The sequence below is a fragment of the Zeus faber genome, assembly GCF_960531495.2.
Source record: "Zeus faber genome assembly, chromosome: 7".
NCBI classification, from domain to species: domain Eukaryota; kingdom Metazoa; phylum Chordata; class Actinopteri; order Zeiformes; family Zeidae; genus Zeus; species Zeus faber.
The window spans coordinates 32,911,839-32,926,119 of record NC_137203.1 but is presented as its reverse complement, the minus strand read 5'-3'; the positions used below and the strand labels follow the sequence as shown (position 1 = coordinate 32,926,119).

General features: G+C 46.9%; 1 protein-coding gene across 1 annotated transcript in view; it reads right to left on the bottom strand.

Annotated features, from left to right (window-relative positions):
- Positions 1-6,459, bottom strand: part of arid3c (AT rich interactive domain 3C (BRIGHT-like)) — a gene marked incomplete at its 3' end in the record, with an annotated part of 82,354 nt that extends 75,895 nt beyond the window's left edge. The window contains 1 exon segment of the mRNA XM_080004332.1: positions 5,815-6,459. Coding sequence (XP_079860458.1) covers positions 5,815-6,453 — 639 coding nt within the window. The 5' untranslated portion in view covers positions 6,454-6,459.
- Between the last annotated feature and the right edge of the window lie 7,822 nt (positions 6,460-14,281).

Sequence of the window (14,281 nt, the reverse complement as noted above, 5' to 3'; positions counted from 1 at the left end):
TAACTGATGTTCTAGTGTTCACTGTTGGAGTTTACTCCAGGTTCTTTTTCTGTCAAAGACCAGTTCCTCTTCAGTGGGCCTTAGCTCTGTTAGGGATTCTTACAAATACACAGTCACCAGCCACATCACATTTATTGGCCATCAACGTTATTGGCCAACATGTGGAACATTCAATGTGTACTTTCCAGTGACCTGAGCAACTTGACTGGAGGATTCAAAGTTCTTGGGCGAAAGTTCTGTGCAGGTATGATGAGCTTGTCCCATCGAAGTCGGGTACAGCAAATACCGACAGGCTGATTGTCATTTAAAATAATGTCAATTAGCAGAAATAGCCTGACTTCTGGTTCTTTGCTTTTGGGACCCCCACCCCCACAAAAAAAGTAGGCTTTTGATTGGAGATATTTTGTTGTATAGACTGAAGGAGACTGTTGTTTTTTCCTTCCTTCCTTCCTTCCTTCCTTGTCTGCTACTGGGCTCATGAAGAATGAGGTGACCCTTTACGTTACGGCACATTCAATAAAGGCTGTAGTCTTAAGTGTGTGTGGCCAACTTGAATAACTAACATGCGGCATAAGGACCGATCCCCCAGATGCCCCACCCTCCCAAAGAAAAAACGAAAAAAAACACATACAAATCAGAGGGTTATACTGTAGGCAGGCTTTGATGAGGATACCAGATGCCAAACCCGGACACCCAGTGCGATGAAAAAGGTAAGTCACAGATGCGGCGATGAGGCAATGTTTGCCGACCAGTCCAATCTCGTAAATAGGGTGGGTGGGTGCGTTTGTGTGCGTGGGACGGGGGGGGGGTGCTTTTGCGAGCAGCTGCAGAAATTCCAGGTGTGTACGATTACACACAAAAAAAGTAACACCCACATAGAATTGGGAGTTTGAACAAGCGGGCCATAGCTCCGTCCTAATGAAATAGGAGGGGGTGGAGGAGGGGCACTCCAATTTTGTTAACGAATGAATGCAAAAAATTACAGAATGGTTAAAGGACCCCACTCCCAAATACACACACACACACACACAGACCTTCAGGGCTTCTTGATTGAGCTTGAATTGGGAGGGCGAACGCAAACACTGTATTGCACAACTGATGTCTGAACACACCCCCCACCCCAGACACACAACACACACAAACAATTTATAGCCTCTACACCCACCCCCCCCTTTTCCTTTTACAGCCTAACCTCTCTCCATGTGGTGCCCCCCCCCCATATAAAAGTAATAGCCCATGGTGAAGGAATCTCAGACTGCCATTTACAGCCTTACCAGTGACGGAGCGCATTTTAAAGGGTGGGGGGAGTACAGCTGTCAGAGGCGAATGCAGAGCCTGTGCTTATGGTGGGAGGAGGGTCAAATCCAAACAAGTGGGGGCCGCCCCAGCACACACCACACACACACACACGCACACTCCTTTTTGCGTGTATATACCACTTGATGCCCCCAAAGAAATGAACCCCTTTGCCATATGGTGAATTTCCCTCGCGCGCGTGTGTGTGTGTGTGTGTGTGTAAGAAGTCGATTTCCAGCCGCGGCATCTCTTCACCCTGGTGACGGTGTGTTGACACAAGAGCTACAGCTTGACAGCATGTATCTCTATCGAAAAAGAGCCCCTCTCTCGGGTTTTATGAGCGTTCCTGTGTGAGTGTGAATGTGGGTGTGGATCGGTATTAAGTGGTTGGAGAGCTTCTCCAGTCAAACCCCATTTCGATAGTATGGGCCTCTGGGTGGGAAGTTTGAATAAACATTTGAAGACATGCTTGAATAAATATGAAATTAATAAATAGTAAGTGTGCATCTCGAAACACACTAAAGACAAAAATGCTCAAGTGTGGTGTGAAAAAAACAAACAGAAAACAAAATCAACTGTTGGAAAATGAACGATAGATCTCTTTTTTTAATTTTGAGATATACTGACTACGAGATGTGTAAGAAAATATATTGAATTGTCCTACTTTGAAAAGTTAGAAAACGTGACTAAATCCGGGGATTTTTCTCGAAGCTTTCTCTTTGATAGCAGCAGTCTTTTGCTAGGAGATATTTTGTTGTGTAGACTGAAGAAGCTCCCCTATCTCTGTCAATCGCCGTTAAGTAAAAATGTATTTATAAACCCTTATCAGTCCCATAATGGGGAAATTCACCATTTCTCTGCATTTACCCATCCTAGTATCTTACGTATCTAGGAGCAGTGGGCTGCCATGTAGAGGTGCCCGGGGAGCAGTTAGGGGTTAAGTGTCTTGCTCAAGGACACATCAGCATGCTACCAGGAGGAGCCTGGGATCAAACCAGCAACCTTCTACTTACTAGATAACCCGCTCTTCCTCCTACTACTGCCCCCCTAATGATGTACTTGATGTACTTTATGAATTTTTAATACTATACGTTTGGAGTTCACATCAAATGTTTGCAAATGAGCGCGTGGTCACAACAATCATGAATAAATTCCTCAAGCAGGTTTTTCAAACTTTTTTTTCTGGGGAAATTAACAATGGGCATTAGCTATAAGCCAGGAGCAGTATGTCAATTTGATTTGATGATCCAATTATAATCCGCTGGGCAAGAGATTTGAAAACCCTTTTGAAAAACACTGTTCTAAATTGTTACCATTATCACCGTAAGAATTGGAGCATTATTGGCCCTTGATGATTGACCTCCTGGTGGGCATTTTGCACACGGGGAGAATACATCGCGGAATACAATACACCATCCAAGTACGAACCCTGAGGTCTGAAAATTAATTCTTAAAGTCTAAAACATTTTACACTCTATGTCCAGGTTTTTGAATCACGCAATTTTGCACAAATACATTTCTTCCAGTCTAAATTCGTCAGGCAAAAACATTTGCTAACTCATGTGACTCGTGCCCCTACGCAGCTGTGTGTAAAGGCAGGGGTGATGCAAGCTCACAATTTTGTTTCTGTTTTGTAATAGTTTGGCGACGGGCCGACTCGCACACGAGCTGCTGGGAGAGGGAGATCCCAGCATTTTTGGGCGTGAGCCAACACGAAATGCCAGCAGCTCTCGTTTCCTGCATTTCCCTAAGCTCCTGCCAAAACAAGACGCAACCCCCCCCACACACACACACACATACACACACATACTCACTCAAACACACACTCCACTCTCTCCGGCACATTTTCCCTTTTTGATATTTGTCTTCTTTGCTCATGTGTTTGTCACACACAACAGGAAGCTTTTTTGTGAACACATTTTTTTTTTTTTACAATGTCACTTCTTTAGATTGGTGGTGACTCATTACTGTAAAAGCTCAAGCCACATTTTGTCCCCCTAAATTTAGTATCACACTTTAAAGCCTCAATTCAACATTAAGAAACTGAAAATCTAGTCCCCACTTCTTCCTCACTGTCATATTTCGGGGCCCCGTGCCTTGAGACGTGTCAGGTCACTTGCACGTTTCATCACCATCCATTTAGAACCACAAAAATGATGTATCACGATATGAGGATAATTAACTAAAATGACTAAAACAATGAAACCGACAGACATGATGAGATAAATCCAGATTTCTTGTGCCGCGTTGTGATTGGGTTAAAAGAAAAGGAAAATTCTCATCAACACACGATTTCAATGATTGATGTTTAGAAAGGTTCTCAGGTGGCTGACAGAGAAAGGGGCCTGTTCCTACCCGCAGGGAGGACTGTGTTGGAGGGCATGTATTCAGGCTGATTTAGGGGCTATTTGTAAATGTGTCGGGTGGAGAAATTGGATAAGAAATACTCAGTGGGGGCCTTTTTATATTTAGCCTACATCTTGTTCCTATTTCCAAAGATGCATTTACTGCAGTCAAATGTGGTTTTGTTTTGCAACTTTGAGTGTGCCTAGTAGGTTGGCTCCGCTCTGTCTGCCAAGAAGCCATAAGCGTCCCTTTATTGTCCCGTGACCATTACACTGAATGGGTACGTACAAATGACCATCACAATAACTGCACATCCTGGAAAATCTTTGAACTACACACACACACACACACACACACACAGTGCTCTTTTAGTGGTGTGTCCGGCTCAAATTGATCACAATACGGGGATGATTATTATAAGCAATTTATTTTCTTTTCCTTTATTTCTCATGCAGATTACCATCTAATGGTATTATTGGCTCTGCGGAGCCTGACACAGGACACACTGGGATTTTTTTGTTCCGTTCAATTAGGAAATGGAGAAAAATAAATATCTACAATAAAACACAATGTTTCTTTTGGGGTTTTTTTTGGAGAAACGGGGATGCACAGCAAGGCGGAGATTGCTCCCTCTCCATTATGCATTTACGCCACTGCTCTACACCTGCCTGATTTATGAATGATCAGTCTTAAATCAATTTTAAACTTAAAATAATTGTCAGATAGGGAGGGGAGGGGGGCGGGGGGGCTGCAGCTGTGCTATGCAAAATCCTGACCAGGCTATAGCACCGGAAAGCTCCGACGTAGCACCACCGCTGCAAAAGGGTTACCGTCAGGCGAAGCATAATTGGAGTGGTCACGGTGATCATGATAATCGGTGTCCACTGTGTGTGTGTGTGTGTGTGTGTGCGCATATATATATATATATATATACACACACACACACACACACACACACACACAGTATATACTGTATATGTGAGTGTGTGCGTGTGTGTGCATGTGTGGCTTCAGAGATCTGTTTTTACACATAGAACACATCGAAATACAACAGGAAACATGTCTTACCATTTTTTTTATCAGACGCTAAACTGTTGGAATGGAATTTGAATGATAACCTGGGGATACAAGTCTTTTTAAAACGGATTAGCTCAACGGTAACAGCTTCAGTACTATAAGTAAACTTAAACATCGGAATGAGTGAATATTTGACTGAAAACCTGCATTGCAAGAATTACATTAAGGACAGCATAAGCGCTATTTAAAAACAATTTGTTTCATCAGAAATGGTGGAAAGTATATACTGTTTATCTTCTTTTTTTTTGTCTACAATGCCCTGCGTCAATTTTCAATTGTGTTGTGTGTTGGCTACTGGTAATGACCCAATTTAAATTGCATTTCCATGCGTCAGGTGCGCAGCTCTAATGGTATCGGTAATGTACACATAACATTTAGGGAAGTCTCCGAACCCTTGACTGTTGTTCTAGCAGTTGTTTTTAATATGTGAAATGTGGTAGCAAAATGTGTTTCAAGACTGTGTAACGATTTCAGCCACATATTGTGATTCTTATTACAGGTTTTGACAAGGTTTACCGAGTAGATTTAGCATAGCTATGTTATGTGTTGGATTAGGGTTTGACTTAAAAAGACTAAGGTCACCTTGTTGTTATTGCAGTCTTGTCTCCAGCATGAAAAGTACTACTGCAATTATGTTAGAGGGAAAAAAAAAGTTGAAAGTCTAACAACAAAATGGGCTATCGTTTCATTTACAACCATCATTAATCGAAACTCATACATGTAAACTATGGCTGGGTAATGTAAAATAATTAATTGCCACAATTATTAGCAAGGAATCTCAGACAATATTGACAAATTGTGTTTGTGAATTAAAATCCATGTAAAAACTATATGTGAACAGCTAATCACACTGAACTATGCCTATGTGTGATACTGTGGGCATATACAATATATTGAACCAATACCTGCACTTTGGGACACATTTGGGGCTCACAGCTGATGTCAACACAAATCACGTTGAGGATATTATAGTCAGCCCTGGATTATAATGAACAATAAATCGAATATATTCGCCCAGCCATCATTTAAAGTATGATGGAGAAAGGTGTTATAGTAAGTCAAGAGTGCTAGACTACACCTTAAAGTTGTCTATACCTGTTTGAATTGTTCCTCGTACGTCCATTCGTGGTGCTGTGATGGAGCCTGCGAGAGCGCTGCTGCCGCCGCAGCTCCGGGCGACTCTGCCCGTCGCGGCGCCGCGAATGCCTGCGGAACTCTCGACATCAGATGCACCGGGACACTCTTTGGCGAGAGCCCGGCACTCTGGTGGACCGGGTGGCTGGGCTGGTAGTGGTTGAAGCCGCCCTCCGTCCGCGCGTCTGCGACCTCCTCGTCTTCATCATCATCACCGCCATCATCATTATCATCTTCACCCGCGACCGCAGGTTCTTCCATATCGTCCTCCTCGTCGCCCCGCTCCTTATCCTGGTTGGTCCGCGAGACGCAACCCTCTTCATAGTCCGCGTCCGAATCGCTCCCGCGAATGTCGGTGCGGGAGAGCGGCAGCCGCCGCTCCGCAGGGATCACCGACGCGGTGGAGCCGGCGACTCCCGCCGCGAACACGCCGCGCACTGCCGCCTGATAGTGGCGAAAAGCCATGGCTTGCTGGTGGATTTGGGACTCGACCAGGGAGCGGATGTCTTTCTCCTTCTCTGCTTGCCGGAGTTTCTCCTCCAGTGCCAGCCGCGCAGCCTGCTGCCGCTGGAGGTTCTCCATGACCGCCTCAAGCTTCATGCCGCCGCCCCCGCCGTGATGCGTCTGGGGGCCGGGAAAGTGGCCGTGGGTCGAGGCGGTGGGTGTCAGGAGGGGAAGGCTGCTCGCTGGGGAAAACGTAGCTTGCTGCGGTTGGGTAGTTGTGGGGGGGGGGGGGCAAGTAAGTAAGAAACAATATTACTATTTGCAATAAATAAAGTTTAAGCTCCGATACAAACAAGCGGTTTGGTCTGGTCATTTATACCTTAAATTCTGCTTTCAAAGAGTTGTTTTTTAGAGCGAGCGTTTTTCACTGATGTGAAACAACAGTCAGACACTTAACTAGTTTGTGTATAAGTGAAGAAATACCTGGCGCCTTACAATACATGTTCCTTAACACATTCACTCGAATATAAAAATCGGACCATTTGCTCAAGATGAATGACGAAATCAATTCGACTTGGTCGACTTTTGGGATTATTATTATTATTATTATTATTATTATTATTACTATTATACACCGAGTACTAGAATGACAAGAAAAGTGTTAGGACACTCACCAAAGCTGATTTAGTCGCAATACTCGCGTTATCGACCATGCTTTTTTCCGTCCGGTTCACTGAAATAAAACAAAATAAAATGAATCACAGGCGTCAGATCTGATGAAAGTTCCCAATCCAACATCGAGAGCTGCCCCTCGTTGAATTGCGCGGAGGATTTTTTATTTAATTTTATTCTTTATCTTTTTGTCGCGTTCCGAGGTTTGATCGTAAGCCCCGCAGCTTATTCCGCAACAAGTGTCGAGTGTCGACTGGAGGCAGAATGATCTCTTCAGGAGAGAGATCAGCCCTTCAGCTCCCATTTACTAACTACACGTCGATAGAGGAATGAATATGTGAAGGGGGGCAGGGTCGACTTGACTGGCAAAGTAAATATACAGTTTAAACAGCAGGCACAGCATGAATGTGGGCTATATAATATAGGACAGGATTTTAAATTCATTTTGAGCAGTTTACAACTACACACACTCTTTTCCAAATTTCAAGTCTTATCTCATAGTCTGTGTTTTTGTATGTGTTATCTATCATTAGTATACGTGAAAATCTGTATGATTATTAGGCCTATATTTGATTTTTTTTTTAGTTGTTGCTTTTTTCAGTAACAGCCAAATAATTTGTGTTATCCACGTGTGCAGCATTTAGATTATTGATGCCTTTTCCAAAAATAATGCAAAGATTGGGCACAAGAAATGTGACTGCTGTGAATTTGATATCTATAAACTGTCGACATTGATGACATTCCCCAAAAGAACAACACCCTCAGTGACCAAAAAATAAACACAAATCAATTAATCAGCAGAATATTTTCGATAAAAGAAAGTGATGAGTTTAGACGAGCAAACACTGATGTTGGGGGGGGGGGGGGAAACACCTGGGACATGCAGTGCAATCCGGTGGCTGGGCCCTCCCATCCATGCACAGTTTTGGGCCGTTGGGACCAGCGGTTCTGTCATTCAATCCACCCAACACAGTCGATTTTAGGGATTTGCACTTTAACTTGTGGGATGCATATCAATTTGTGGGAAGCATTTTGGCCCACTACCCGCTTTTTTTGGAGTTTTAAAATGTTTTATATGTCTTTCATTTTGTTGAGAATTTACTTTATATATATATATATATATATATATATATATATATATATATATATATATATATATATATATATATATATATATTGCCTCTTGAACAACATTGGAATAAAGTTGAAGACTGCCAATAGCCAATTGTAGAGAGTCAGCCCAACAATATAAGATAGTTTCATCTGTGTACAGATGGACACTACAGTTATTCAAAGACTGGACAATATCATTGATATAAATTAATGAAACTTTTATTATTGATATAAAAAAAATTAACTAATATAATTGTGACTGTGTATGTGTTGTGGGGGGTGCAGTGGTTAGTACCTACCAAAGGTGGTCCAAGGAAGGACAACTGGGTCATGGGCGCCCATGGCTCATTGATGCGCATGGGGAGCGAAGTCTAGCTCATCTGGTCCAATCTCACAGAAGAGCTACAGTAGAACAAATCTCTGAAAAGGTTCATTCTGGCTGCGATAGAAAGGTGTCAGAACACACAGTGCACCGCAGCTTGCTGCGTATGGGGCTGCGTAGCCACAAACCAGTCAGAGTGTCCAATGTTGACCCCTGTCCACTGCCGAGAGCACCTATAATGGACTGTGAGCATCAGAACTGGACCATGGAACAATGGATGAAGGTGGCCTAGTCTTATGAATCACGATTCTTTTACATCATGTGGATGGCCGGGGTTAGGGTCCAATCCAATCAAGCATCCGTGGGATGTGCTGGAACAACAAGCTGATCGATGGGGGCCCCAGCTCACAACTTACAGGACTTAAAGGATCAGGCTGCTAACATCTTGGTTCCAGGTACCACAGGACACCTTCAGAGGTCTTGTGGAGTCCATGCCTCGACTGGTCAGAGCTGTTTTGGCGGCACGAGGGGGAGCTACACATCAGTGTATATCAGGCGGCAGTAGCTCAGGAGGTAGAGCGGGTTGTCTAATGATCGGAAGATTGCTGTCCTTGAGCAAGCCACTTAACCCCCTAACTGGTCTTGTTGAACTGATGTGCGCCTTGCACAGATGCTGCTGCCATCAATGGGTGAATGTGAGGTATGCACTGTAAGTTTCATATGATGAGAAAAGCACTATATAAATTTGCCTCATTTATATATCAGATACACATGCTATCACAGTTGCTGTAAAATATCAGAAATGAAAGCTTTAACCAGTCTTCCCCAGTGCAGTTATGATAGTAGTAGTATGATAGTACAGTTTTATTTGGAGTCATGACTAAAGTTTTGGCAATTTATCAGCAACCGGGACCGTAATTCCTATGTGACTTAGACAGTATACACCGCGTTCCAAATTATTATGCAAATTGGATTTAAGTGTCATAAACATTAAATGTTTTGTTTTTCAATTAAACTCATGGATGGTATTGTGTCTCAGGGCTCTTTGGATCACTGAAATCACTCTTAGACAGCTGTGATAATTAGTTTGTCAGGTGAGCCCAATTCAAGGAAAACTACTTACGAAGGACGTTCCACATTATTAAGCAGGCCACAGGTTTCAAGCAATATGGGAAAGAAAAAGGATCTCTCTGCTGCCGAAAAGCATCAATTAGTGCAAGGCCTTGGACAAGGTATGAAAACATTAGATATTTCACGAAAACTTAAGCGTGATCATCGTACGGTGAAGAGATTTGTGACTGATTCAGAGCACAGACAGTTTTGTGCAGATAAAGGCATAATGAGGAAGGTTTCTGCCAGACAAATTCATGGGCTTAAGAGAGCAGCTGCCAAAATGCCATTACAAAGCAGCAAACAGGTATTTGAAGCTGCTGGTGCCTCTGGAGTCCCACGAACCTCAAGGTGTAGGATCCTCCAGAGGCTTGCAGTTGTGCATAAACCTACGATTCGGCCACCCCTAACCAATGCTCACAAGCAGAAACGGTTGCAATGGGCCCAGAAATACATGAAGACTAATTTTCAAATAGTCTTGTTTACTGATGAGTGCCGTGCAACCCTGGATGGTCCAGATGGATGGAGTAGTGGATAGTTGGTGGATGGCCAACATGTCCCAACAAGGTTGCGACGTCAGCAAGGAGGTGGCAGAGTCATGTTTTGGGCCGGAATCATGGGGAGAGAGCTGGTAGGCCCCCTTAAGGTGTGAAAATGACCTCGGCAAATTAATATAGAGTTTCTGACTGTCCACTTTCTTCCATGGTACAAAAAGAAGAACCGTGCCTTTCGTAGCAAAATCATCTTCATGCATGACAATGCACCATCTCATGCTGCAAAGAATACCTCTGTGTCATTGGCTGCTATGGGCATAAAAGGTGAGAAACTCATGGTGTGGCCCCCATCCTCCCCTGACCTCAACCCTTTTGAGAACCTTTGGAGCATCCTCAGGCAATGTCAATGGCAATCTATGAGGGTGGGAGGCAGTTGTATCAAAGCAGCAGCTCTGGGAGGCTATTCTGACATCCTGCAAAGAAATTCAAGCAGAAACTCTCCAAAGACTCACAAGTTCAATGGATGCAAGAATTGTGAAGGTGATATCAAAGAAGGGGTCCTATGTTAACATGTAACTTGGCCTGTTAAATTGTTTTTCATTGAAATAGCTTTTGATTTCAGTAAATATGACTTCATAATAATAATGCTGCAAATTCAACAAATGACCATTTTCAGTTCTTTACAAACTCTAAAATGTTTTGAAACACTTGTGCATAATAATTTGAAACAGTGCATTTTGAGTTTTTTGGAAAAAAATACTGTTATCATTGGGAGGTTTGTTCAATAACATTTGAATTATACACTAACGGTTGATGACTTGAAAATTATACTGACTGTAATTTGCATCGACTATTTAGGAAAATCAGAGAAAAATATACTTTGCATAATAATTTGGAACGCGGTGTATATACAAATGAGTGCACTGATTGTTAATACGTGTAATGGGCCCACCCGACATGCCAAGGGGCCGTGCAGTCAACTGGGACCAGTGATTCGGCAGCCCATAGTGGGGCGGCCCTTCTAGTATTTGCCCATTTGCCAGATGTCCAATCTGTCACTGACAGTGTGTTAAAGAATAGTGCTACCCAGTGATCAGTTACTGTTAGGAGGTGTGCTGAGTGAACCCAGGTGCAGAGAACAAGGCAGAGGCGAGGTGGCAAAAATAGAGGTTTACTCAAAACGAGTACAAAAACTGGGCAAAAACAAATAAGAAGTCTCGGGAGCTTAGAACAAGAGCGTTGTCATGAGGTTAGACAAACTCTAGACTGAGCGCCCGAGGACACAAACGACAGGGTCTAAATAGGGACGACCAAACGAGACACAGGTGAAACATATCACCTAATGAGGCAGGGTAATCAGGAACAGAAATAGGTGAAGCAGAGCAACCCTGAAAAGGCAGTACTGGCGGCATCTAGTGGTCGATGCCGGTAGGCCCCGGGCGAACCCTGACAGGACCCCCCCGTCCAGGAACGGCTCCCGACGTTCCTCCAGGGAGTGTCGGGCGGCGACGGCGGAAATCCTGGATCAGAGAGGGGTACAGGATATCCCGGGCCGGAACCCAGGAGCACTCCTCCGGCCCGTAACCCTCCCAGTCCACCAGGTATTGCAGGGCCCCGCGGACCCGGCGGGAGTCCGGGAGCCGGCGGACCGTGTAGGCGGGCTGACCGTCGATGATGCGAGGCGGCGGAGGAGGCCTCGTGGTGGGCGCCAAGGTGCTGGTGACCACCGGTCGGAGCCGCGACACGTGGAAGGTGGGGTTTATCCTCATGGACCTGGGGAGCAGAAGACGGCATGCGGCAGGAAAGAAAGAAGAAAGAAACAGTCTTTATTTATCACGCAACACACCACACTATAACACATGCTTGCACACACACATGCTTTTGATGGTGGCCGGTGAAATGGATTCTCTGCTTTTGACCCATCCTGGCTTGTCCTTCCTCCGGGGGCACAGCCAGGAGCAGTGGGCAGCATACGTAGATGCGCCCGGGGACTAGGTGATAAATGTCCATTGCTGGTCAGACAATGATGGGTGCATGTTTTTGGGTGGGGGTCCTTACTGACGTGGAGGAAACCCCATGTGAGCACGGGGAGAACATGCAAACTCCACACAGAAAGGCTCCTATTCGGGAGATAACCCGCCGGAGCACGGTGCCCACAGCGCCCCAGGCGGGAATCGAACCCAGGACCTTCTTGCTGTGAGGCAGCAGTGCAATGCACTGCGCCACCGTGCCACAGGATTGACCCGCCGATCTTGAAGGGCCCAACATACCGTGGCGCGAGCTTGCATGACTCCACCCGTAATGGAATGTCCCTGGTGGACAGCCAGACCCTCTGGCCCGGACGGAGCATAGGCGCTGGTCTGCGCCGTCGGTTGGCCTGGATCTGCTGCTGCCGGGATGTCCTCAGCAGGGCCTGACGAGCCCTCTGCCAGGTCCGTCGGCACTGCTGGACGAACCGCTGGGCTGACGGCACTCCCACCTCCGCCTCCTGCTCCTGAAACAGAGGAGGTACGTACCCGAACTGGCACTCAAACGGGGACATGCCAGTGGAAGAGCAGCGCAGAGTGTTGTGAGCGTATTCCGCTCGCACTAGATGGTCGCTCCAGGAGGCAGGGTTGGAGGACACGAGGCACCTCAGTGTTGTCTCCAGGTCCTGGTTGACCTTCTCCGTCTGGCCATTGGATTGAGGGTGGAAACCGGAGGACAGGCTGACGGAGGCGCCGAGGAGCTGGTGGAACGCTTTCCAGAACCGGGATGCAAACTGCGGGCCGCGGTCTGACACCACGTCCAGGGGCAGGCCGAACACCCTGAAAACGTGCTGCACCATGAGCTCAGCAGTCTCCAGAGCTGAGGGGAGCTTGGGCAGAGGAATAAAGCGGCAAGCCTTGGAGAACCGGTCCACAACGACGAAGATGACGGTGTGGCCCCGAGACGGTGGAAGGCCGGTGATGAAGTCCACTGAGAGGTGTGACCAGGGCCGACTGGGGATGGGAAGGGGATGCAGCAGCCCCATGGGACGTGACCGGGGGTTCTTGTTCTGTGTGCAGATGGTGCAGGCAGCGACGAAGGACCGGACGTCCTGCTCCATGGTAGGCCCCCAGAAACGCCTGCGGAGGAACTCGAGGGTCCTGGAGATCCCCGGGTGGCCAGTGAGGCGGGATGAATGCCCCCATTGCAGGACTTGTGATCGGACAGCCTTCGGGACAAACAGGTGACCCGGGGGCCCGTTGCCGGGATCCGCCTCCCTCCTTTGGGCCTGCCGGACCTGCGTCTCGATTCCCCAGCGGACCGGAGCCAAGATGCAGGAGCTCTGGAGAATGGGCTCGGGGAGTTCAACCAGCTCAGGAGGGTCAAACTGTCTGGAGAGAGCGTCGGGCTTGAGGTTCTTGGACCCGGGACGATATGACAGGATGAAGTTGAACCGATTGAAGAACAAGGCCCATCGGGCTTGACGGGAGTTGAGGCGTCTGGCATCCTGAATGTATGTCAGGTTCTTGTGGTCGGTCCAGACGACAAATGGGTGTTGGGCCCCCTCCAGCCAGTGCCGCCACTCTTCCAACGCCAGTTTGACTGCCAGTAGCTCCCGGTTCCCTATGTCATAGTTCCGTTCCGCTGGGGTGAGGCGACGGGAGAAGAAAGCACATGGATGGAGCTTCTTGTCGTGAGTCCTTTGGGACAAAACGGCCCCCACTCCCACATCGGAAGCATCCACCTCCACCACGAAGGGGAGGGTTAGGCTCTGGTGTGGCCAGGACAGGGGCAGCGGTGAACCGCGTCTTGAGAGCCCTGAATGCCCCCTCAGCCTCCGCAGTCCAGGCGAAGCGGGCTGTGGATGTCCTAGTGAGGGCGGTGAGGGGAGCCGCCACAGTGCTAAAACCCCGAATGAATCGCCTGTAAAAATTGGCAAACCTGAGGAAGCGCTGCACCTGTTTGACCGAGGTGGGAGGTGGCCAGTCCCGGACGGCTTCGGTCTTGGCAGGATCCATCTGGACGTGACCCTCGGTGATGACAAACCCCAGGAACTGAACGGTGGTGGCGTGGAACTCACTCTTCTACCTGCTGCAGGTAGTGGCACGGTGGCGCAGTGCATTGCACTGCTGCCTCACAGCAAGAAGGTCCTGGGTTCGATTCCCGCCTGGGGCGCTGTTGGCACCGTGTTCCGGCGGGTTATCTTCCAAAAACAGGAGCCTTTCTGTGTGGAGTTTGCATGTTCTCCCCGTGTTCACATGGGGTTTCCTCCACCTCATGTCAGTAAGGACCCCCACCAAAAACA